General features: G+C 41.0%; 1 protein-coding gene across 2 annotated transcripts in view; it reads right to left on the bottom strand.

Moving 5' to 3' along the window:
• Positions 1-410: 410 nt before the first annotated feature.
• Positions 411-26,987, bottom strand: part of fgd (faciogenital dysplasia) — a 52,268-nt gene continuing 25,691 nt past the window's right edge. Inside the window, exons 2-19 of one of the 2 annotated variants that reach the window (XM_085393660.1) lie at positions 19,288-19,458; positions 17,656-17,857; positions 16,775-17,387; positions 13,754-13,843; positions 11,690-11,826; positions 10,732-10,888; positions 10,392-10,530; positions 8,594-8,652; positions 7,942-8,088; positions 7,752-7,844; positions 7,565-7,644; positions 6,352-6,382; positions 5,643-5,744; positions 5,112-5,165; positions 4,270-4,371; positions 4,020-4,145; positions 3,064-3,204; positions 411-1,977 (exon numbers count right to left, since the gene is read on the bottom strand). In XM_085393660.1, coding sequence (XP_085249786.1) covers positions 1,732-1,977; positions 3,064-3,204; positions 4,020-4,145; positions 4,270-4,371; positions 5,112-5,165; positions 5,643-5,744; positions 6,352-6,382; positions 7,565-7,644; positions 7,752-7,844; positions 7,942-8,088; positions 8,594-8,652; positions 10,392-10,530; positions 10,732-10,888; positions 11,690-11,826; positions 13,754-13,843; positions 16,775-17,387; positions 17,656-17,857; positions 19,288-19,458 — 2,690 coding nt within the window. In that variant the 3' untranslated portion in view covers positions 411-1,731. The remainder of the gene's footprint in view (positions 1,978-3,063; positions 3,205-4,019; positions 4,146-4,269; positions 4,372-5,111; positions 5,166-5,642; positions 5,745-6,351; positions 6,383-7,564; positions 7,645-7,751; positions 7,845-7,941; positions 8,089-8,593; positions 8,653-10,391; positions 10,531-10,731; positions 10,889-11,689; positions 11,827-13,753; positions 13,844-16,774; positions 17,388-17,655; positions 17,858-19,287; positions 19,459-26,987) is intronic. The other variant, XM_085393661.1, reaches the window with a different exon arrangement.

Here is a 26,987-nt window from a genome sequence, read left to right as displayed (position 1 = left end):
ATTGTCTCTTTTGTTTTGGACCATTCTCTGTAAACCTTAGAGACAGTTTTGTAGAAAAACAAAGATCCCAGGAGATCAGCAGTTCCTACATTGACCAGCCCATCTGGGACCAGCAATCACACCACGTTCAAAATCAGATTAAACCAGGTTGAACTTCAGCAGATTATCTAGACCATTTCTACTTAAATCAGTGCATTGAGTTGCTCACATGTAATTGGCTGATAGACATTTGTGTTAACAACCACTTAAACAGAGTACATAATAAAGTGGCCAGAAAGTGTATGTGCTAGCAGTATTTTGTGTGATATTCGTGTGTTATTGGTAACATTTGTAAACATATGTTTTTCATATATGTTTTTTTTCTCCCCCCTTTTTAAAAAAGAAATAACACAATACTCAGGACATTAATATCTTACTGGACAGTGTGGTACTGAATTAACCACGTCTGTTTATTGATGATGCTTTTCCACTGTGCACAAACCATGTTTTTAAAACACTCAATGCTGACTCTGCTTACTTACAGTACTACAAGAACAAATTCTGGAGCATAAAAAGAGGGGCAAGGGCAAGATTTCATAGCAAGGTACATAAATATGAGTGAGTTTACATGCAGAAAGAGATCCGATGTTGCTTTTCTTTTCTTTTCTTTTTTTTTTTTGCTACTTTTGCTTAAAGGCTGGTGCTGATAGGAGCGGGGTACGGGGGACAAGGCAGAAGAAACAGTTTTACAGTACAGTACTTGGTTTTCATCACATCACCAAAAAGGGAGAGAAGCAGGCAAATGGTTGCAGTGTTGAGAAAGAGAGACCTACACATAAAGGGTTTATTTAGTACGTGTACAAGTGGAGTTATTGAGACACTGAACCTGCAGCACAGTGTCAGAACTGAAGCCCTGTAACTACTCTTTCATCTAGACGAGTCACGAAGATAAGAGAAGTGAAATGTGGTCACTCAGGCTGAGATTAAAGGTCACAGAGTCCCACGATAATGACGGAGAGGGAATTTTACCAATGCATAAGAGACGAAAGGGTCTGTAAGACAGTGGGAGCATCAGGTGGCCAGCCACAAATGTACACATTTCTGTGCCTTTTAAGTTAAAATGTCTATTTTTTTCTTTTTTTTCCTTACATCACACTATAGTATACATATTGTACAATACCCAATAACCCACCACTGCTGGAGACAATAGAGAGGTGACATGGGTCCTTACACTAACATTCAATACTTAATAAACACTGGAAGGGACTCACGCTCAAAGACACGCATACATACATACATACATACACACACACACACGTCCGAACAAATGGAAAGACAGAGGTATAAATGTTAATGCTTCACAACACTATTGAATGATATACAAGGAACTTCATCTTTAAAAAAAAACATGTTTTTTTCAGCTATATTACAAATCAAGGTTCTTCAAAGCTGTTAAAAACACTGAGAAATAAAATGTACTAACCAGTGGCATTGGTTGCTTGGTAGGATAGTCCTTACTTGTGTGTGGGTGCGTGTTTGGGAAATACATAAGGATGGAGAGAGGGGAAAAAAAGTAGCTGTGTGGTAAGAAAGATAAGTTTGAAGTGGCAAAGGACTCAGTGGTCTTTATAAAGAAAAAAAATAAGGAAAAATAAAAAAGTGCCAAGGTAAAGTGATTTCAAGTAATGTGTGCTCTATACACAGGAGAGGGAGGGAGGAGAGTTGGGGAGTCCCGTGTCTCCAACGTGTCCACTACTGGCTCTTCCTGTGTTCAGTCAGGCTCGTCGATGCCTCAGCGGAAGCTTCTCCACGGGCAGCTTTGGAGAGGAAGTCCACCCACTTGGCCTGAAGTTCTTCATCTTGGGCACTTAAGAGCAAAGTTTGCTGAGTGTTGCTGAGCCGGATTATGTGTTTGACCTCCGTTTTCTCAGCAGCTGCAGAAGGTGCTGGGCTCACCTCAAACCCAGGGAGAGGTACTGGCCGCGACCCCTTTGAGTCCTGCAAAAAAATCGTAAAAAATGAATATAAAACATGTCAGTCAGAGAAAAATTGTATTTCAAAGTTGGTTTCTCTTGGGCAAGCCTTCCTTTGAGGTAAGCGAACCATACTAGAAATAATGAAAATGACAGCTTGTCTCTTCAGCTGTAAAATTTTCCAACAGGCATGTACAGTAAACCCAGCCCTCCTCTCTCCCTTCCCCCTTTTTCTTTCTGTATAATCAGGAAATGCTCATCCAACTCCTATTAATCCTAATCTTTGGAATGGCCGCTTTCTGCGGTCAGATTGGGATATTAGTCTTGGAAATGAAACCCTGGAAGGCTTTAACAGGCTGACTCCTTCTCTGCCATTATGAATGACAAAAAAATAACATTTTACAGCAAATCCTTAAACTTAAAAAAAAAAATTTAACATCTGAACTGAATTCTCTCAGTTAATTATTTTTAAACAATATATAAATATATGGACATGGATGATGTGTACAGAGATAGAATGCTTGGGTAATCTTTTTCAAAGCAGTCATGTACACCACTTGTTTTACACATCTCATTGGGATGTTATAAGGAGATTTATTGCTCCACCCACAGCCAAGATTTCAAGGAACTGCAGCAACTCTGAGAGCTGAGAGACTTCATCTGCTCAGCGCCAACTAACACCCACTTGCACATCTGACAGCAGTTATACCTGAGGTCAGATTCAGGATAACCAAATCCCCTGGCCCAAATCTACACAGCACAGACAGTGACAGGGACAGCCTGGCACATGCAGGATTGGACAGATTTGACTTGCACACAGTCAGTGATATATCCTGGTGCTACACTCTGCAGATGTCCCGCTCCAATCCGAGGAAGGAGACAGGATATATAGCCAGATGGGCGTAGCAGGAGGATTAGCAGATATATAGGACGTGACTAAAGCACTCAGGTTATGTGTCTATGTAGATGAACTTTTGCAATTTACTGTCCTCTATTTATACGATGCCTATCTATGAAAAATGTGCAAAATTATTTCTAACGAGGGGAAAAAGAAAAGTTAATCAAATATTTTTTTATAATTCAAAGCATGTTGAATGTATCCAACTCCTACCTGTCCACTGCTTTGTAAGTACAGCACCAGTGGCTCAGCCTTGGTCACAGCAACCCACATTTTCATCCAGCTCTTCCCTTTCTCCTGTACTTGGAGGTGGCCACACAACAGGCAGTTCTCTGCCGTTAGAGAAACCTGTCTCTGAAACACACACGAGACCAATCATCAAGGACTTCCTCATTTTACTACTGAGCTAATTATTGAACTAAACAGAAAAAGATGCGCTTTAAAAAACACGTGTAAAAGACGTATTTATTATATTTTGGACACTTAATCTGATGAGGAATGACAGTGCAGTTCTTCTACTGTTCATCCTTATGTAACAGCAATGTAGGACACAGTGAGATTTGTACAGGGACAGGTGTTAAAGCTTCTGCTGCCCCTTGTCTAACCTTTGTACAGCCTACAGCTCCCTCATGTGGTGACTAATCTCACTACAGATGATTCCCCACTGGGATCCTTCAACAGAGACACGAGAGGGAATGAACCTGAATCACAATACTGTTTCACAGTTTCGTCATCGCTATAAGTGGTTAATGTCCTGTCAGCTTTAAGGTGCAAATACTCCATCCGACTGTACATCTATCCACAGACGGACAGTGGGACAGGGATACAGACACCTGAAGCCGCCAGACTGCGGAGTCAGCAGAGACGACAGATTCGCCTTAAGCCGAGATCTCATTATCATATTAGTCATCAAAAAGGGATTAGCTGATCTTTCAGTGTGAATGTCTTTGCACATGTACGTGTGCAACGTGTGTAGCGGTGTGTGCATACAGCACAGTAACTTAAAGACAACAGTACAGGAGTAAAAAGGCACTGCAGCGCTTTCTACTCTTTGTTGCCAGCAGCACAGTGTCGCTCCTGCCAACACTGAGCAATAACCTATTGGCATGAGCAAATGCAGCAAAAAACTATTATTCATTATGTGTGTGTCTGTATTTTTTTGTTCTAACCTCAGGTGCAGTTTTTCTTCTGTGTTCACCAGTACCAAGGTTCTCTATGCTGAGGCTGGCTTCGAAACATTCAGGACACACTCGGCTCGTTTTGTTGTCCATCTTTGAACACTTTGCACAGATGGCCTGCAGAAGGACAGAGAGCGAACAGCAGACAGTTATTTGTCTAAAATTTCCACTTGTTCCACCACTTTTCTCTCCATCCCACCAAAAACAACGCCCAAATTTGTCTCGTTCCATCTGTGCTCACCGCTCCGCAGGACTTGCAGTGATGTTTGCGTTTGGTGAAATTGAAGCTCTCGCTGCAGCCTTTACATGTCTGCTTCTCCTTCTCCTTTTTCTTGGAACTCTTCTGGAAAAAAAAGGATTGTGTGTAAAGGCCTTCAGCCTGCTCAGTTTCAGCACAGGCGAAGCAAAAGGAATGTCTGACAGCTTGTCCTGCTACATCCCGTGTTTGTTTGGCTTTCTGTCTCCCTTTTCTCCCTTCTATTAACAAAGATAGGGGGCATACACCCACTCAGACACACGAAAATATCCACACAGATTGTTGTTATAGATACTACATATGTGGGATGAGGAGTAAAATAAATCTCTCCCTGTTTGTATAGATAACAGAAAAACTTTTGATTTTTGAGATTAGCATCATCACATTTGCTCAGCCTAACTGTAATGTATGCTTTAGCATAACAAAAAACACTTTGAAAAACAAACACAGCTAACGAGACTATTGTTATATCTAGCAGCATTTCTTTAAGGACATTCTTCGACTAATTTTCCCTTTTAGTAAACATGAATTTACTAAAGCTCAGAGACGCTTGTTGCCTTTTTGGAAATGTAGTTTTACTCTAAAAACTACAAAAAAACATTGTTCACTGGAACTAGTGTTTGACTTTGTTTGACTCATCCTCTTGGAGTCTGCCCAAAGTCAGTCTCACTCCCTTTTGCATTCACTAGACAACCATCGACAATGTCCTGAATAAGAGGCAACTACTTTTCTCTCTCTCTGGCTTCTTACAGGAATGAGCTATGCAGCACACTCAGGAGCTCATAGAGGGATCAGGACTGTGTTACTTTTCTGTAAGAGCATCTTACCCTTTCTTGTAGTCTTTCGCCATCAGAGTCGATGGATGTGTTCGACCAGAAACCCTGAGGAGGAGGACATGCACAGTGAGCAACAGTAGTTTAACCTTGCAGTCAGCCATCTCTACCACTAGGTGTCAGTCTGGACCTTCTGAATCTGGTCCTCTGGCTCGTGTCACTACATTTGGCTTGGGTCCAGCTAAGGCCAACTCAAAGTGGGTCAAAGCACATCTATGATAGTTTTGTATATACTTTGAGTTGGGCTTTCCCTATTAGGTCATGAGAGATCTCTGTGAGAGGAGACTTGCAGACTCTACACGCGGAAATGGCGAGAGCTGTATGTACCCGAACATGACAGGAAGGTTAAGTGAGCGTATTGTCTGTATGATACTACCACATCCATAGAAGGAGAGCTATTCAGGCAGACAAAGGCCAGACTATGACAAGCTTGTTTGGTGTACCACTAGTCTCCCATGATTCATTGCCAAGGATGACCGACTGACTGATCAATGAAGTGCCTGATGAAGGCGGAGTGAGACTGACCGGTGACTCCGGCACATGGTCGTCTTCCCGGGAGAAGGAGCTGTTGAAGGCTTTGAACGTCTTGCTGTTTTGTTTGTGTCGTTCAATCGTGGCCTGGATAACCTGAGAGTCAGAAGAGATTTACAGGAAAGAGGAGGAATAATTATGAGTTGAAAGAGGGAAGGAGGAAAGCCGTCTTTCTTTCTCCTGCCTAACTGAAGAACAAAGAAAGCATGTGTGGTATGCTGACTACCCTGACTGTGCTTCAAACAAGTGACAGCGGCAATGACATCAGAGCTTAAAAAGTATCACGGTCCTAATGCTGGAGTCTCAAGATAACTAGTTGGCTAGTAGTGTGCGAAAACCTTTGCTTCTTTTTGCTTTCCACTGTCTGTAAACTTTTGGAGTGGTACCAAAGCCCCTCCTTAATCTTCACATACTGAAAAAAAACCCTCTGCAGTTTCTCCAGTTGCCCATTCCCTGTTACAGCCTGCAAGATGTATTAATCAGCTTTACTCTGCTGTAATAGGCTAAATCAGCAATAATGAGGGGCTTTATTAGAGAACATAATTCCCAAACACTGCATGAGTTTGTAGAGGAAATCTCTTCTAATTCTTCTTTAATAAAACACAACGACCAAAGGCACAGACCAAAAATGCTGCAGGTACATGAGAGGCACAGACAGTTTCATATGCATGCAAGTGTTCTACTTCAAGTGGGTGAAATTTACCTGAATCCAGTCTTCCTTCTCCTCAGCCGTCCTGTAAAGTTAAAGCAAAATATGATTCGATGATTTCACCCGACTAGAAAATTCAGGCCATCACAATGACTGAATAAATATTCCCAAATAAGCGCAATTCATTGTGCACACAGAGCCCCAAAGAGTGGAAACATGAGAAAATAACAAGTAAATAGGGCATTAAATAATAATAAGCTAAGTTCCCAAAAGAGTTTTGTTCACTGGCTAATTTAAATACTTGTAAAGAAAAATACAAATAATTTTAGTTACAGTCACATTAAGGCTAATGATAAGTTAGCAGTCAGAGTTAGCTGGCCACAAGCTAACCAGCTAAGTCTGTTGTTTTTCTTCAAAATCAAAGAAAAGTGTTAAAGGTAAATGCTGGTATGTAAGCCTAACCCACTGATAGGGTTAGATAAGTGACTAAAACAGTATGCAAATGATCCCAGCAGAGAAAGATGTGTATTTAACATGTATATGTCTCAAAAGTCTAGTTTAGCCTATAAAAAGATCAGTTATCAAAAGGCAAGGTAACTGCAAGCTAGTTTCTGGTTATCCAATTGCAATACAATCCCTGCAAGGTTTTCAGAAACAAACCTCTGGGGACAGTGGCGTGCTTATGTTGTGGCTTTTTTGCTACATATGGATGATAATAAAAACCTTTTTGGGCCATAAAAACCATTTTGATCAGGATGACTATTAATCAAATAGGAGAAGAAATCATACATCGATAAAAGTGCACTTTGAAGTCGGACAAGAACTGCTGCAGACAGAGTGGATGACATTATTGGTTTAAGTAATTCTGCTTAAGTGAAATTATGACTGAGTAACAACAAAATCACAGTGTACCATTCTGAAATGGACAACTGCGATGGGATTACATTTGATCCATTTTGCGGTTGATGGTTGTAACATTCTTGTTTAACATTTGATCCGTTCCAGACTTTTTTGTATTTATTAACAATTTAAATCCCAATAGAGGAGAAAATGGTGCCTAGGCTAAAAACACTGGATTTTTCCTTTAACATCAGCAGCTATTGATTTTGATTGGTTGAAAGATTATATTTTTGAGACTTGTTACTCATGTAAGTAATAATAACACAGTTTTGCATTCTAAAACCATATGAAGTGCTTTATTTACAGAATAACATCTTCATTTTTGTTTAATATTATGTGGCTCTGAGGCTGTTTCGCATATATTTACCTGGCTTGCAGCTCCAGCGAACGTCGCTTACCGATGATGGCAAACGTGTGAGGAAGGTTCTGCTTCACATTCTCCTGCACCTGGGGTCAAAAAGCAGAAGAATGCCACTTGCAGTTGGTGCAACAAGTGAACAGTCACGGGAGAAAAAAACAAAAGCTAGAGAATAGGCTGAAAAGCAACATTATACCTCCATGCCAGCAATGTCAATCCTCTCTCTGACACTGAACTTCTGCCCCATAAGTCGGAGTTTAGGCACACAGTATAGCACCATATTGTTGAACTAGATCAGAGACAGAAATAATGAAGTTGATGAAGAGGACAGATCAAATAAAAATCTTCCTTTATTTGATATTTGTCAAACTTAACAGGGATCTCACCAAATAGAGGTATCGGTCTTGCGCTGTCCCGTTTTTGGCTGACATCTTCTTGATATGTCCTTCTTTTATGAGCTCATTGGCTGGGTTAACTATGTCCTCCTCTCCTCCAAGCCTCTCATAAACCTCCAACAGTTTGTGCATCTTTTCCTAAAAACACAGAGCAACAGGAGGAAGCAGAAAAGCTGAGAAGATACTCGACAGCGAGAGGATAGATGGAGCTCAGCACAAACATTTAAAGGGTAATATATTGTTATCACATACAGTTCTTACTCATTCTTTTTCAGCAAGGTGGAAAGTATATATTACAATTCTTTATTGATTCACAGATGCATGTGTCTGCTTGAGCTGTTTAAAGAACATGAAAGACATCACGACAAGACAGAGGAAAAATACGAGGAGGTTGGGTGTTAAAAAAGTCAGTCAGACTTCCGCGAGCTATGAACAAGAAGGCAGGAAACAGCAGCTTCCTGTCTGTACCAATGCAATGCTGCTGACTGACTGTACCACATCAGCTACTCTCTTATTGGGCAACACATTATCTAGTTCCTAATCAGCCAAGTGGTAGAGTACTGGAAAGAGTTGATGCATAGAAGAGAAGATAGCAAAAACATAAAAATAAAAGAATGACTCAGAGCATCGAGCAAAGCCTTACCATTTTCCTGATTGCTGCATTGGAGTGGTTAGCTGCGGTAGAAATGAGCTCCAGTGCTTCTGTAATACACATACGTGAGTAACAAGAATTAATAAAAACAAATCATCTTATTAATATGCTAAGACTATCAGAGAAACTGATATAAATCTCTAACAAACACAATTGCGCGGCTGTTCCAGTACTACCACCTTAAAAAAACACATACTCTTAACATTAACCACACAGTGTGTTCTAGGCTGGCTTCCAGCCAGTCAAGAGTCTAGTACTAATGCCTGCGAGTACCTGAGTCAGCCATCTTAATCATAACCTACATAAACAGAAGAGACACACAGGCGGGGGAAATGAGGCCAAAACAACTGTGATAAATTGCTGTTCAGCTGGAGAGGATGAGAGAAACCTTTCCACAGACTCCAAACAACGCCGTGTGGTGACGTTAGGGATTAGGTAAATGGATACAGGGATGTAGGAGGACATGAGATAATGTAATATATGTAATCGGTTTCTGCCAGGCTGTAGTTGAAACAGCATGAGGAGCACTCTGACCTTTGTGAAGTATTGTGGTATCATACTAACATCTATGCAGAGACGTAGGAGGCCTATGTCCTACCTTTAGCTTCATAACACATTCATTTAACTAGTTATTCTAATGATTGTCATCATATAAGATCTGGTTATTTTGTACAAGGACTTTTTTTTGTTATACACGTATACCGATCATCTCAGAAGACCATCAAACACTTAAAGTGTACAAATCATCACAGTGTTGATAAATTATAGCAAAAAACCCCCTCCATAGTTTTATCCTAATCTAACCCTACATATGTAACGCAATAGTGTTCAATATGACGGAAATTAAGTGCAACACTTCGTAATTCTAAAACTGTGATAACACTAAGATATTCATTCTGCGCCATAAGTGGGTTTTAGCTGCGCAGAGTAAAACTAGAAAAACACAGAGGGATGTCTTCAGAGCGCCCGTGGTCTCAAACAGCTTGTTTTCACATTTACCACAAGGTGAAGTGAATTTTGGCTCCTTTTGATCAGTCGAGTGGTTTTGCAGTTTGTGCAGTCGACAGTCGAGGGAAAAGAAGACATTTGCTGTGAAAACAGATACTGGCCAGTTCCTCTCACCTTCCCTCCTGTCCTTGTACAGTTATGGAGTCGAATAACTCCCAAGTGTTCACTGCTGTATGAACTGGACAGGACATATTTTTGCTTTATCTGCACTTTTTTTGTTTAATCTGCTCATGTTCTTTTCGTTTTTTTCCCTAGTGACCTTTAATGATTTCATGGGCTTTAGCTGAATGGTACTTTCTTGTGTTATTTATTTATTCTTCTGTTCTGAATCCATATTTCTGAGTAAAGTTAAACTGTGTCTGCCTTGAGCTGAATACTCATCAATGGGTGGCGTATTTCATACAACAAGCGCATCTTTAAAATGTGTTTTACATGAAGCTTTAGATTACTGAGGAAAGCAAAGACACAGCTGGGTGGATTTCTCTGTGACCTGGAGTTTATCAGTCGTGAAGCGTAAACGTGCGAGTCAGCAGCAATAATAATGGTTTGCATTTATACAGCGCTTTTCGAGACCCTCAAAGCACTTTACAATTCCACTATTCATTCACTCTCACACACTGATGGAGGCAGCTACAGTTGTAGCCACAGCTGCCCTGGAGCAGACTGACAGAAGCGAGGCTGCCAGGGACACAACGACCAAGACAGACAGAGCAGGGGATCGAACCGGTAACCTTCCGGTTACATGATGAGCTTCCCAACCCCCTGAACCCCGGCAACTCACTTTCAGCATCTTTTCTGTCGAGAGCATCATCGGGCAACTTCTTCAGGTAGTCTTTGAGCAAGAGCTCATAGCGAGGAATCCTTTGGACTGGCTCTAACATGTGGTGCTGCAACGTCAGATTCCCACACACATCCTGTTTCTGTTGGTTGAAACAAAAAAACAAAACTTTAACTGATTAATTCAGAAAGAAGACTTGTTAAATTTTGGCTAAAACTCCCAAAATTCCTGACAAAACTATATAAAACCCAAATAATCTTTAGATATGTGTGATTGGATGTTCTTTTCCAATACATGCTGTTGAAAAAATGTAAAAACAGAAAAAAAAGGAGCAGAGAGAAACCTGTATATTCTGAACGACACTCTTAAATTGTGACGATCGCTGCGTCCAGGTGTTGACCAAGTCCATGGCCCGGTCAAAATTCTTCACATACTCTCCATACATCTTCATGAATGGAGCCAGTTTCTGGAGGATGTCTCCGATGCGTGGTTTGTTTTCCCTAAAGCAAGAACATGCAAACAAACGGATGATTCCAAAACAAATTTCCACGCCAAGGTTTATATCAAAAGATTGTTGCAGTGTTTTAATTAAATGCAGATTAGTTACTTCTTCATGCAAATGTATAGACAGCTCTACAGATGCAAATACATCAAGTTGCAGCTTTGAGGGAAAATTCCCAAAGCCTATTGGGAAAAAGATCACACAGTTTCCTACTAAAGCAGGGAGGAGGTAATTAAAGGGTTGCTTTAGCAGATTCATTTCACAGATCCATGTTAGAACCAAGAGAGGCTGCACAAGCATAAATACTATAATACTGGGGGCAATTACATCACTCATAAAGAGACACAAACAAAGGCTCATAACTAATGAGAGTAATCTCAAGAATTTTATTGGGGCATTACAGAAATTAATCCTCCTTATGAATTTTCTTCCTAAGGTGCACTTTTCTGACTTGATGTCCTTTGTTTTGTTTGTTTTTTTCAAGTTTATTTCAGCCAATAAATTTTAATGAGTTAATGTGAGGGGAGCCATTATGTGACAGGTCTCCAGAGGAGTCATTATCTACCAAGGGTGGCTGATGTTGGCATAATATCACAGACTGGAAGCAGATTTCCTGCTTATTGTGGGAAAAAAGGAGAAAAAAAATACCCTCAACCTGTAAGTCTTTATGAGACGCATAAATACACACAAGCTAAAATCAGACACCGCTGAAAACCTGACAATAATGACCCCCAACGGCTCATCTCTTCACACCGATACTTAAGGAAAGCCACCGAAATGCCGAGTGTTTAGTCCTCACCATTCATCAGTAATCCGTGTCTTGAGCTCAGGGAGCAGGAACTTATCGTGAAAGCAGTAGATAGAAGAGATGTTGGAGAAGATCCCAGTAATGACGTCCTGAGGGATTCCAGCCTCGGTGAGCTTTGTGCAAAATACCTGCAGAGAAGATATTTGTATATAAAAACTCACGCTAAGAACACAACTCGACTCAGCTCGGCTCTGTTTAAGTAACAGGTATGTAAGCTCAGGCAGAAAAATGTCCGTGTTGTCATATGTATATCTAAGTGTGAATGACATCAAGCTAAGATTACTTTTCTGCAGATCTGCTAAAAACCAGATAAACTACACTATATAATCTAAACTTTACTGATGCTTTTTCACGCCTGGAGCACCAACTCGCTGAAGATGATTTAGTAGGCCAAGGTAAACGGCTATTAATGCGGTGGGTTTGTGGGTATTTAAATGTTTAGTATGTAGAAGGAAGGAAGGAAGAAGAAGAAATAAGGAACAAAAGGTCTAATGAATGATGTCATAGAATGCATGATGAGGAATGTAGTATTCAAAGGTTGGGGAGGTTGACTGTTGGTTGTACATAGACACGCGCTGTAAACTTCCAGGTTTGAGAAGTGAAGTTGATGTGGGAGTGCCAGCAGGCAACTGCATGCAAAATCTCAGGATATCTATATTGCGCTTATTCTCTTGTGTGTTTTTAAACTTTGTGGAAATGTGACACTCAATGACTGACGAATCAATAATTGACTATCAATACTGTTGGCTTAAAAATGTTTCTGTCCAATTAAGCACTATTACAGATCGACTGATTTCACTGGGGGAGCATCAGCGACAGATTCTTTATGTGCAGGTTCAGCTTAATAATCGAGCACATCATTCGCCATGACGCTTGTAATAAAGTCCAAATCACTGCATCCAGTTTTGCTTCCTTGACAATCGCAGTAACCGGTATGCACTGATGTATCCACGGAAACAAGTTTCATGTGAAAGTTGTAAGACAAAAACAGGAAGTTAACCATAAAAGCGTTCTGCCTTCAGTAACAAATAAACCATAGCTGCTCTGTGATAGGGCAGAGATCGTCAACTCTACCACATGAGCTCAACAAAGAGGAAGGCGACTTAACCACTGGCAGTGAGCACTCATCATAGATGCGACACCACGCTGCAGGTAGAGAAAAAACTGCAGATACACAAAGAAGCCAAGAGTGTGAGGTCTAACTGGGTGATAAAAATTAAGAGCCGCAATGACTGGTTTGCGACTGAACATCAGCCAAGTATTTTGTGTTCCTGAGGTCCTTTCACTTCATTATTTTAAGTTACGTTAATATAGAACATCTCTGGGTTTTAGATTGGCCAGTGCAAACTGGCACAAAGGCTTATTTTATAGAGGAGATTGTCCAATAGATTAATCTAGAAAATAACCTTGTAAAATTAGAAGCTGGGCAGAAGTCAAGTAAGTAAGTAAGATCACTGAGTTCACATCTTTTTTTTTTTTTTAACAGCGCGATTTATCAAAAGTCTCTTCTGAAGTTCTAAATGTTTTCTCTGAAAGAACACAAACTATATTCACTGGTAGATACAAAATATGATTTTTTTAAACGACCAAGGGTAGACAGCTATATCAAAAAATAGCTGTCTAGTCATAAATAGAGCCAAGGGTCAGGAAACACACGCTCTGTTCACAGAATTTAGACAGAAATATAGATCACTGCGTGGTTTGCAACACACGACAACCTACGTGCCTCCTTTAACAAACACACACACGATGCACACTCAGGCTTGCGGTGACGAAGCACTCTTTATGTTGGACATTCATAAATATAGTCCACATGCACACAAACAGAGGTGCATTACATCTTACAAGATAGCACTTAGAGCGCTCTAAGTAATCAAGCCAGCAGAGGGTTGGTGTATAGTGGATCTCAATCCCAGCATTAATCCAGATTAGCTGTAATCTCAATCGCTAGCAACACTAGCACTACTAGGCAACAGAAAATTGAACCGGATACAAGAAAAACCTCGCACAAAGCCAGTAACAGATAAAGAGACACATACGAAAGGAAAGCATTACCTGGTCGAGGAGATTGAGTCGTTTCACGTAGGCCTCTTCAGTTTGGAGAAGCTCTTTGGCAATATTCAGGAGTTTCTGAGCTTCTGAGCACTGAGGGGAAACAGAAAAGCAGCAAAAGATTACATCTAAGGCAAAAGAAGACAAACATACACGCCAACTCCACCATATTTGAGAAGTTTTCAGACAGTAGTCAGAGGTGAAAGAAAGCTGACACCTTGTGCTTTAAGTTATAAATAATAATGTGACAAAAACATACGTTCAAAGATCATTATCTATATTGATCTTTGCAATATAATGTGATATAATTCACCACAGCCACCCAACAGGTTACACTGCACAGCTACTGCCAGAGAAGCATTTTTATTCAGTGTTAAAGTAACCACTGTTACTACTTCCTACCTGAATAACCTTTATGTTACACTTTCTGTAAACACTAAACAACATTCGTAATATATAGTTGTATTTATTTATTCATTCTTACCCTTTTTTACCCCGCAGTTATTCACTGTGCTTTTTGTATGAAACCACTAACATGGGATAGCTGCTCTCTTTTTAGCACACAAACACGTGCATCGGCTTTATAACCAAACTGTGTGGCAGAGAGAGACCAATTATTGAGTTCCTTAAAATTCAAATATCTGTGTTACTTCTTCATTTAAAGTTTAACCTCACGTGAGTGTGACACTAGGATTCCATTTTCACATCCATGTGGTAAAGGGAGAAACATCCTTTGTGCTCACCTTTAGTATCAATTCGCGACATGTACATACACGATTATTTTGTCACATCACTGCCGCTTACGTCCCAACGTTCAAAACACTACTAGGCGATACGGAAACTCAAACCCCGTGTTTGTCTCACCATGTGTCACCCCTGTGATGACTGGTGAGGGTGTAACCCACCTCACACCCAGTTCCTGCTGGAGCTGTTGCAGCACCCCTACAGCCTTTGAAGCATCAACAGATAGAGCTCATGGCTGGCTTGATGAGAAGTAGCAGCAATGCTTGTAGGAAAAACAGAAGTGTCTGAAGGGGATCTTGGACTTCTGTAAAAGCCCAAAATATTTATGCTTGTGGCTGAGGCAACTATCAGCAGCGTCTGCAGCAGATTACTGTAAACTGACATTCAGAATGTGTTATTTTAGTCACTGGTTTAGTTCAACAGCAGTAAATTATGAGATGTGCTAATAGCTGCTGCGGTGAAATTGAAGAGCTTTGACTTGATGAGATGAAATGACATAAAAACACTGCAGTAGTTCATCCTTGTATCACTGGTTCAACACACACTGAGGTCACAAAACACTTAGCCTATTGCGACAATGCGGGTTTTGCAATAGCTGTCTTCAAATTAAAACAAGCAGCATCACATTCATTTAAGCCGAACCCAAACCTGAGCTTAACCAAGTCTTGATGTAAAAATTATAGAATTTGTGCTATGGGGAGTCGTTTTTTGCCTCCCAGATTGTGACTGTGCAAAAAAACCTGAAACCTTGACCCTGCAGTAAAGGGATCTTAAAGCTTTGTTCTCGCTGATGGATGAAAATACTCCTACTCATAAAGCAGGAAGGAATACTGAATCGGTTAGTATAAAAATGATGTTGCACATGTGGTATGTCCTTCACAGTCACCATCAGAGCAGCTCCATCCTTCCAGCTGAGCTCCAGAGACATGGAGAATCAATACCAGTGTGCACTGAAGTTGTTTTGATGACCTAAGATCTCACTAAGATAATTCAGCTTGGGTTTTTCCATTAATATGTCACTCCTCTGTACTCTTACCCTGGCACAGATGGCAGGGGAAAACTCACCAGAGATTATGCTTTGTAAGGAAATCTAACAATGCCAAATATTACTATGTGAACAAAAGTGAAACTCAGTTTTCATTGTGTGCAAAGAAGAGGGCACACAAAGTCAGCAGAACTTGTTTTCAGTCACTCTTGCACCTCACATCACTAAAAAAAACCACATCCTCTGTCAAAAGGTTGTCATTATAGAGCCATCAGCATGTCAGCTGTGCTGTTAAGACACATTCATGTAGACACAGAAAGGCTAACAACCACACATGCACACACATAGATCAACACACCCTTCCTCTGCACAGCGATGCTGGGATCAGGAAGCGCTGAAGAGCACAGATACCTTTTCCCCAAAAGGCTGCGGGTGTGGGCAGAAAGTTCATGTTTTACAGTACTGACAACAGCTGAGGGGAACAACTACTGCTGACATTCATGAGTGCAATGCCACATAAATCTACTGTCTTAAAACACTCCTATCGGTTCCTAATGTCTAACATTTCTGGACTTAGCCCGAGTAGGAGTCATTGGACAGCTTCGTCTGTCATCACCTTCACGATCACTTCTTCTTTTCCAATATTAGTATATTTCATGTCTGTGATACTGTTGTACTATGATACTTTCACAAGCTGCTGGATAGAACAGGAAGCACTGACCACACATTTAGACCACAAGGAAGGGTATGAGAACTATCTGAGGTACCTGTGTTGTTTACAATCGATACTGTACTGGGACACAAGTGAAGAAGAGGAGAAAGCTGAAATTTTAGATCAACTGTAGGAACACTCTGTCTGTGCAGTCTTTGATCTGGCAATCAAAACATGCTTTTGTTACTGCTCTTGGGCAGCTATTCAGCTTTTTTTAAATATGTAACACAAGAGTCCCTTTTAGCTACAGCTCAAGTCATTTGTGACTGGCAAACTGAGGCTGTAATAGCATCTAACGTTTCATGCAGAAGTATTCTTTGAAAGTGTTCACCGAGGCTCAGATAATTATAGACACACGCTACTTTTTTCCATTACACGAACGGCAGGCTGAGATGAAGCTTTTAAACTCGTGGGACGTGTGCTTCGATTTCAACAAGCTATCAGAATTCCTCAAAATTACCACACATCACCTGAACTGAACGGTGGAGGCTGTAGCGAGCCGGTGTCTGTATTCAGACTTAAAGTTACGGTCTTTGGTACGTGTGTTTATGACCTGCTGATGGTGAGCGAGGGAGGTACTCACTTTCTGCGCCTCCGAGTGTGTATCTGTGAGATACCCGATCTGTGTGTCTGTCAGAGAGTGTATCTCCCCACTGCTCCCCTCATCTAAGTCACTGTCCTCATCCTGCGTTGAGTCTCGCTTGTTGTCCAGTGTAACGCAGCAGGACACACTCTCTGTCTCAGTGACGCTGTCGTAATTATCCTCCTCGTCAATGACATCCTCATTAGGGAACACCTCCCCTTCCACGGTGCACGACGGGCTGTCAATGCCACTGTCCCGGTTGGGAATCTTCCCGTTCTGCTCTGAGGAGTCCGGATTGTCCAGAAGTTTGTGGGATGAACCTTCATCCCGCCCCACGTCATTGAGGCAGCCATCGTTCTGTGTGATGTCATTCACTGCACAGCTATCCATCACAGGATCACCGGTGCCGTCGATGCGCATGGAAGCCAGACGCGAGAGATCAGTCTCGTCGTCAGTCCGTTCAAAGTTGCCAAGCGCAGGTTTATCCACAGGGAAGGAGTCTCCTGCAACCTTTGCCGTGGTGTCCTGGCTGCAGGAAGTGATATCTGGTGCACTGTCCATTCTCAGACACAGCTGCAGCTGTGAGCGTGGAAGCACCCCAAGGATGGGGACCCTGGAAAAATAAAAACAAAGAAAAACTTAGTATCACATCACCTTTACAGATGTGTATTACATCAAGGATCAATACTTGGGGCTGCACAGCAAAACTTTAATTTCTTGTTTCCTTGTATCTACGTCTCACTGAAAAACCAGCCCACATCTTAAACTGCTACAAAAAAAAAAAAAAGGCTAACCTGAAACTTCTTTTAGAAGACAAACGATAAATCTGCCAAACTAACCGGTCTCAGTCTAAAGCCAACAGTCTACATTTCTCAGCTTACCTTGAATTTTCAAACCTCTCAATCAGCAGCCCAACTTTCTGTGCCTCTCTCTGCGGCTGTGCTCCCTGGCCAGGAGGGGTTAGCGTAGGCTTTGGTTTAGGTGGAAGAGGGGGTGCTGGCAGAGGCCTGGAGGGTGCCGGTGGGATCCTCTTAGGTTTCTTGTCTTGCCCAAGGGCGAGCAGGTGCGCAGGTTTAGGGGGCACTACAGATGCGCGAGTCCAGACAAAACAAGAAAAGCAGAGCAAAAGAGAAGCATGAGGCTCCAGACAAGAACAAAAGCAATCAGGTAACAGGAATAAATCCAAGGGAGAAAACCTCCATAGCTGTGTCGCTGGTTCACTTAGTAAAAACTTGAGATAAAACACAGAAAATACAAAAAAAAAAAGTCAGACGAGACAGAAACGTAGCAGCGCAGTGGGGCAGGACGAAATCAACTCTGAGCGTCAGCGATCTGCAACTTCCTTATTTCTGAACAGGATGCTGAGAGCATGTGCGTAAGCCATTGTGGCTCAAGAAAGAAGAGAAAAGAAGAAGGAAAAAAAAGCAAGTGCAAAAATGACAGTGCTCTCTTAAAAATATATGCTACACTTAATAAACACTTACATTATAGGCCAACTTTACTGACATATCTGAATTTTTTTTCATACATTTCATTTTAGGAAGCATTTTTGTCAGAAACCAGGAAATGTGCTGATATGTTACAGTTGTTAATTTCAGCACTTCCTCCATCTGTGTGGGCCACTGCTGATTAGAAAGGAGCAGACTTTTCTTTATGCAGTAGTAACAGTGCATGTGTTTATGTGCGGTGAGCTGTCTCCTGAGGATGATAACATATAAAGATGTTTCAGTTTCATCAGTTCATCAGAAAGGCAACAACTTTACTTTATATACTTCTTTTTCAGCCAATATTGAGTATGTTAAATAAAAGTAAGGAGTAAGCATTTTATGTATGAGTGGGAAACAGAGGATACAGCATCACCAACAAACAGTTGGACAAACAGTTTAAACTGTAAATTAATGAATGTTTGCAAACTAATTTTTTAATTAATAGTTTAACTGATCCATTTATTTAAACTATTATTATTAATGTTGTTCACTGTAGCTGCAAAAAAACTCACAACGTTTGTAAAGAGCAATCCAATAAAAAAGGGCGAAAAAAGAAAAAAGGGAAAGTGCTACTTGCTTCTGCCATATAATTCATCAGTTAAGTGATTCAGCATGTTCTGCACCACCAAAGCTTTTAGGCCAGAGAGATCTACGTCCAGTTTTAGATTCTTCTCTGCTCAAAAACTGACAGAATTACGACTTCCCTTTCAATTCAATTCTCCCTCCCGTTGGATGTTCATATTTAGCATTCTTCAAATGGTGCCCGATCACAAACACTTGGGAGACACTGCCCTGCTTTACAGCAGCAGCAGCAGCTCTTGCAGAGGTGACCTACTGAGCACAGTGAGTGGCAGAGTGAGGTCAGGCAGCTGACGCGTCCCATGTTATAGAAAAGTGTTTTGTCAGAGCAGAATAAATCACGGCTCGATAGCAGGGGTCCAACCTTGCAGCACCTTTCAATTATAATGACAGCACCGATGTCAAAACTGGCCTTCAAGGGGCTGTGGTGTGTCACTGGATTTTTACCTTGAGGTTTCTGAGCGGTTAGTGTTCTGGGCGAGGTGGGGGGCTGAGGCCGCGGTTTGATTGGAGGCTTGTCGTGACATGGTCTGGGGGTCGGACCTTTCTTTATGAGCCTTGGAGAACACAGGTAGTCCACTGATCCACACTGGTACTGCAGAGGGGAGGCAGGGAGATCTATATATAGAGGAAAAGAAGAAAGACAATCTTAGGTATTGATCAATATAATAACACACATCTAAACACAAGGAATAATCCTGCGACAGCGATGCAGTGGTGCGTGGTGACTACTGCGGGTGAATGACCTTGCGCTTGGTGTGCTCCACGGCGTCGCCCTCGGACAGATAGCATTGGGGCCAAAAGAAACTCTGCAGCATCAATCCTAATACAAGGCCTAAGGCAGCAGAGAGCTGCAGAGCCTGCAAATTGGTTTCTCTTCACACTCTCAGACCTGTAACTGACTGGATAAATCTAATTTTCTGTAGATGCTGACTGGACATAAATTGTGCACTTTTTAAAGCAGCTAAGTGACTTCCAAGACCCTCAATGTTATCAGTTTTTGTTTATCTCAACAAAGTCAATCAAATCAAAAATGGAAGGATTTCATCTAAAGTTTTATATTTAAAAAAAAAAGTCACAAATATTTCTAAAATAGCTGGGCCCTGTGCGTGTTTAGCACTATGGTTACTTCAGCTGCAGGTTTTTGTGCAACAGTGCATTTTTAAGCCACAAGAGCAATGTATTTGGGTGCCACATCGACATGGTTTGAGTTCTGTGGTGCTCTGTGTGGCTTTAGCTATATAGGCATGTATTTTTACATTTACATATAGTTAACTGTTAACTGTCAGGTCGCTTTTGGCCTTTTGTTAGATGTGAAGAGCAAAATGTTTCCTTTACACTTTCACAAATCCATCGGGATCATCAATTTGCCTTTAAAACTTCAAAATGCAAAATACACGATGCAAAAAATCTTTAAAGGACGAGGTGGTAATGTTATCACACATACACACATATTTCCATTACATTTTGACAAAGATATGCTATGAATGCCAACTCTTTGAAGTCCAGTCAAGAGAGAAGAAACAGAGTGTTTGCACTGCTATTGTTTGCGAGCGTGCATTTGTCTGTACCATATGCACTCTACGAGGTTTCATTTGAACATACCACAACAGCCCTATTATCGGAAGGGGGACAAAAAGTGCAGCCCCAGAGTAGATTATGATAATAGCTATGCATACTACGGCCACACAGCTCTGTTCCTTCAGGCTCATGGATTCGATCAAGTCACACCAACTTTTGCTCGACTGGATTACAGCCTAAAATTGCACCGAGCCCCCACAAGAGCCTTGGCACATCTAATTTGGTGTTTTTCAGCTGCGCTTCAGGCAGTGGAAGGAAAAAAATTCTGTCAGTAATGAGTCCTGTTATGCTGTCTGCCTCATGTGGCACACTGCAGGTGTTCCCACCATCTTTGCACCAGTGGAATAAGAGCAGGGCAGGGGGAACAAAGCAAACAGCTCCCTCAGCTCCGTACAATAGATGGAGAACACGTTTTCCACACTGAGGACTGCGGATCAGTGCCTACAGTAGGTAGATTTTGAATTTAGTTAGACTATCTTTGCATCCGGTCCCTGGCAAAAGAAAAACTGCAGGCCCTTCACAGTGGTTTCAGCTAATGCCATCTCTAAATCAGAGATGACTTGCGGGCTGAGTCAGAGGAAAAGTCCTTCAGCCAAATAACTGCCTGATGAAGAACACTTTGACCCAAGACTGGCTGTGGTCTTTGCTGGGAAAAATAAACAACAGTGCAAGACAGAGGCATAAGGGCCAGTGCCTATGGAAACTCAGTGTAGCTATGGTTACCTGAGAGCCAAACCTGGCCCTCATGTCAAACTGCTTAACACCGAAAGAAACTTGACAACACAGCAGAGCGAGTAAGGAGCTGACACTCACGTTTTTTTTCCTTAATTAAAATCTCACAAACCTCGCATGAGTACACAGGAAAATATGTAAGCAAATTCATTCAGTCTAATTATATCACACAACGGTGTTCGAGCCATTACTAAAACAAATACTTAGAATATAAAGGAACACACAAACAGCCAAGAGTGCCATAAATACATTACCTTGCGTCCTATCTTTCCGTGTCAGATATCCAAAGTCCAAAGAGCAACTGAATGTAAAAGTCATCCACACAGCAGTGTTTAAACCAAAATAAATCCTGCCCTCCCAGTTTTCCGGAGTGCCGTGTGTGTGTGTGCGCGCACGCAACTGAGACTACTCTTTGTGGCCAACAAACACAGACATACACACCCTAACCAGCCCTTTAAAAGCCCAAACCTGCATTATACCAAAACACGCACAGTCACCTGTCCTTTCCCAGTGGTGTTAGAGGACCTGCACCTGTTTGCTCACCTGACAAACCTGATACTAACAGCTCCTCCCGGGGCCAAAATGACATGATTATGTGTCACTGTGGAATCCCAGAATCTCAGCATATAATCTTACAGTTTGCCCACAACACAGGAAACTTTGCCCACAGCGCACAACTCAAAAGACAAGGGTTAGAGTTAGATAATCAACAAAATCGCCTTTTTGAGGCAGTCACCTAATTGATTTGGACTCAAGAGACAATATTAATAATGTATCTATCTAATTTAGTGAGAGCTTTGTAAAAACACAAAGGAGAATAATGAGCTCATTAATTTCCTTTGCTCCCCACACAGTAACTGAAGAATAAATGAACAGCACGATTAGAAAGAAATTATATGAGAACATTATTACTGCTACACCCTGAAGGCTGTGCGTTAACATGGCAACCTGTCCCAGCAAAACCAACAATTAGTCACTGTAAATCTTACCTGTTCTTTCATGGTTGTGATGTAATGCAATCTCAGCTTAGGACTGTGAGGACTTTGAGTTGTAACTTCAAAATACTGCTTCACAGTATACAACTACACAAAGTTAATGGTTGCCGTGTACCTTATACACAGAAATATTCGGATACCTTTAGGTACGTATACTGACACTTTGATTTTAATCAGCAGGAAGCATGTAAGCGTCCGGGATTGTGATGCTATCATGAGAGAAAAACCTAAGGAATGTATTTCTTGTATTAGCACGTCACAGCAATGTGTATCAGTCTTTGTTTGATTGCTTTTGCCTTTTGTGTAGTTAGATTGTCTCTGTTGTATGACAATTAATCAAATTATGAGTCTTAAGGTGTGTTTACAACGTTAAGTAAACAAGGTCAAGAATCAATGCAAGCTTTCAATATTTGCTTTTAATGCTCAATGCTGCAGACATATTTCTTTTCAATACCGAATAACATGGATACAAATCTGGTGACTGTTAAGTTACATACAGGAGATGTAGGTTGACCGTAGCACATGAAACAAATTCAAATGGAGACCGTAACATTGTATTCTCAGGTGGATGATGAAATGAACATAATGTATAAGAAAGTAACAGAAAATTGGGATTTAAAATAAATTAATAAAAAAAACATAGATGTTAATCATCGCTGTACATGCGACATTTCTAGTTTTTGTCACAATTTTCAGTTTAACTACCACCTTACAAGCAGTCGGGGGGTGTTTGCAGATAAGCTGGGATCTTCTGTGTAAACTACAGCCACTGTAACAATATGCTAGCAACTAAAACAATCAGGAGGATTGTAGCAGCCTCTTTGTGACCTTTTTTTACCTAGCAACTGCTAGCAAACTCCAGCAACCACTCAGCAAATTGTCTGTGGACAAACATTTTTATCCAACATCCAGTGGTTGCCACGGGGTAGCCGACAGGTCATTAGGCCTGTACGGCTGAAGCCTTAAACTTCCAAACTTTCTCTAAGTTCTAATTTTCAGACTTAAAAAGATAAAATAAAATTACATATCTAATCAGACTAGGCCACATCAGTAGAATGAGTTAGTATGCAAAGTGAGAAACAGTGGGGCAAAGATGGTTTAGCTGAGGGACACTACATTTTGCTATTTGCTTTGTTATCAACAACTGATGATGCGATGCTCTGAGCATTTTAAAAGTTGCATGGCAGCAAAATTTAATGATTTTGAGTTGGACTTGTACCTTTCAAGCTGTGTCTCTGTCTCCCTAGTTGGGTGTGAGCACAAACCGTAGTATAATGTGCTAGATGTGCTCATTTTCACCAGGGATACTGAGATTAGTACAGAAGCTTGTTTCCACCACTGAAAACAAAAAACAGAGCAAAACATTTTCTTTACTCTCCATAAATCAAACCTTCGAGATAGACATCTCAAATTTTCACCGTGCTAATTCAAAGTTCCGAGAAAATAACTCAGAACTCTCTCCTCTCTCCATTTTCCCCAGACCCCAAGACACTCAGGTTCAAAATATACACAAACACGCACAAGGAAAATGCACAGACGTAGCTACCCTGTCAATCACCTTCAGCCCCGAGGCGACCCCCACAGAGTCATTTATTACCCATCATCCCAGAGATGGATCGCTCACAGTCAGCAGAGTCTCCCCACTCAGACAGCTACTCAATCAGCTCTCCTGTCCACAAAGCAACCCTGGGTAAGGAAGAGCTGACAGCGCCACTCTGATAACTTCAACCAACCACCCGCCCAGTTCCCCACCAAGACGTGGCAAGACATCCAGTTTGGGTGGTGTACCTCATTATTTCCTATGTCACCATCACATTTCTTAGCTTTTCTGCCTTCATTATACCCACTCTCTTCCTTTCCTTCTGTCTGTGTCTGTATAACTTTCTTTCACTGTCTCATTCAGAATAATACTGGTTTTATTTCCACCGTGTTACCCTGAACGACTCAGCCAGAGAGCAGCAAGCTCTCATTAAACGACTCTTAGATTTATAATGAACTTTGAGCCACAGAGCCACTTAAATTCTTGGCTTGGACAGGAACACATTGTCTTGTAGAAAAATAGCAAGGCTAAGAAAACAAAGGAATTTTGCTTTGTCTCATTTCTCCCTCTGCCATACCAATATGTGCTATGACCTTGATCTACTTTTCAGAAATCAACTTAATCATTAAAAAAAAAAGAAACAAAGATAGATAGAAATGTATAGATGAAGACAGAATTTAAATACATGTTGCAGCTGGGACACAGAGGGACTGAAATAAAGAAGGTGACATGTTCAAAAAAGAAAATTAAAGCTATAAATAACTATAAAAAAAGTATTTACTTTTCTAGATATAAGAAACTGGTTGAAACGACACTATAAAAGGATAAAAACCCAAATGTACAAACCAGGAAATTTAAAAAAAAAGCAGAGAGAGAAAATACTGGTGTGAGTATAACAGCAGCTGCCCTGGGATCGACAGTAGGGCAGATCTCAGTCTCTGACAATCACACAGGCTTTATTAACCCACACACATCTCCACATGCACGCAGTCATACACACACAAAAGTACACAAGGATCAACAGCTATCCAATCATATACAGCAGCATCTGGCTACAGCTTAAAAATCTATATTCATCTTCTCCTCATCATGCTCTGTAATGAGAAACAATCACATTTTCTTTGTCAACCCATCAGTTTTTTTAACCTACTGTAGAAAATATTTATTGTTTAACAATTAGCGGCACCCCAAGTTTCACTGGTATGGCATTAACAAATTTCCCACGTGTGGGACTAATAAAGGTTATCTTATCTTATTAGGCACTGAGCTGAATTAGGTCAGTGGGCATAGCAGGCACAATGGCATGTCTCCCACACTAAGTGGGAAGATTTCAGCAGCTCCCACAGATTGTGATTTTCTGGGATGAGAAGGCAGAGAGGCTGAGAGGTTAGAAAAAGGTTCAGCAGGCAACGGATTGCTAGAAGGTGTTAAAGTCATAGCCTCATAATCTAAGAGTAAAACTCACAAAGCAGTAATGAATTGGTTCCTATATTGTGCTTTTCTAGTTGACCACTCAAGGCACTTTCATACAATAAATCTTCTTTGCCCGAGTGCTATCTTTCTAAGATTCACACTCCAATGAATGAGGTCCAGTGTCTACCCGAAGGACAAGTTGGCATGCAGAGTAGAATGGCCAGGGATTGAACCACTAACCCCTAGCTAGTAGATGACCTGGGTCACCCTCATCCTGGGTGAGCAAGCCTCACTTCCACTATGAACATAGCCACTGGACTTGATTTGATGTCTTGAGAGACAATTTGATGTCTCTTAAACCAAAGCAGGGGGAAATATATATCTATATAGATATCTATATCTATATATATTAGGGCTGCCACGATTTGTCGACTAGTCACGATTACGTCGACTATCAAAATCGTCGACGACTGATTTAATAGTCGACGCGTCGTTTGAAACTTTGTACGATCACAAAAGACGCAGGAATAAGTGGCAGGATTTAAGAGTGTAATAACGGACTGAAACAGAAGATGGCAGCATTGCATGTACAAGGATGTCAGCTACCGTTAAACCCCGAAGAAGAAGAAGAAGAAGTAGCTGTGTCCCAGAATTCATAGCGCGGCCCAGCGCAGTTTCCAACAATGGCGGCAGCTAGTTAGTTTTAATGTTACTCTTATTATTCTTTCTGGGTCACAAAATAAACGTTTAACATATTTTCAGGCGAGAATGTAGCTGTGTAAACCTCAAATATCTGCTCAGTTTATCAGGACACCACATATTTTCAAAAGCGCTCCGACGTTTTCGGAGACATCTGTTACCCACTAGCTCGTTAGCGAGCCGGGGGCTAGGCTCACTAGCGCCGTGAGAACACCGGACTCCCCGCAAATCGTTTTCAAACCCACTGCCGTCTTTCGCTACTCAGGTTAAATATATATATGAGTCACTTAGATAACTTAAAATGTTATTGTTTGGCTTTTTTTTTTTTAGTATTTTATTTGTTCCTGAGTAAATCAGTTTGTCTGAGATTAAAGTTATAGTTTTTACACAGCTGAATAAACGTCAAGCAGACAGCTGATTATCAGAAGTGTGAGATGCTCCAGAATATACTCCAGTGTCCTGTTATATTTTAGATAGCAAGGAGTTTATTAAACTTCACCGAAACAATCTGCAAATTTCATTAAAATTTAATAAACTATCATCTTGTCTTTATTTTTAGTTAGCACAGACCTTAAACACTTAAAGCTGTAAGCTAATGATAGTTATATAAGAGCAGATGCTGCTGGTGCAATAAGCTGTAGTTTTACATCTAATGGATGATGATCTGATTAGTCGACTAATCGCAAAAATAATCGGTGACTAGTCGACTATCAAAATAATCGTTTGTGGCAGCCCTAATATATATCTATATATATCTATATACCGGTAGATATATATAGATATAGATTAGTGCTGTCAAAATTATCGCGTTAATTGTTAAGATCAACGCGAAATGTTTAATGCATTAAAAAAATTTAACGCTGATTTTGTTTTTTTTATTAATTTCCTGTAATCTAAGACCTTTAAATTCATGAGCACCTCTGGAGGAGGGGGCAACAGTGTGCTATGCTGGCGTTTGGCCTGACAGAAATGATTAGAAGAAGAAGAAGAAGTGACACCATGCTACTATCTAGCTAACACTAGCTAACACACGCAAGCATGGACGAGGGCGGACTTTTGGGTGGAAAGTTTCTCTTTAAGAAGTTGCCTGATGGCTTGTTGGACAAAACGAGAGTAAGATGCACAATTTGCAACGCTGAATTCAAGTACCACAGAAGCAGTTCATCACTGGCGTATCACCTGAGAGC

The sequence above is a fragment of the Rhamphochromis longiceps genome, linkage group LG20 (assembly GCF_057381845.1).
Source record: "Rhamphochromis longiceps isolate RC_006_pf linkage group LG20, R_longiceps_female_GT1.1, whole genome shotgun sequence".
In the NCBI taxonomy this organism is placed as follows: Eukaryota; Metazoa; Chordata; class Actinopteri; order Cichliformes; family Cichlidae; genus Rhamphochromis; species Rhamphochromis longiceps.
This window is presented reverse-complemented; position numbering and strand designations above follow the sequence as displayed.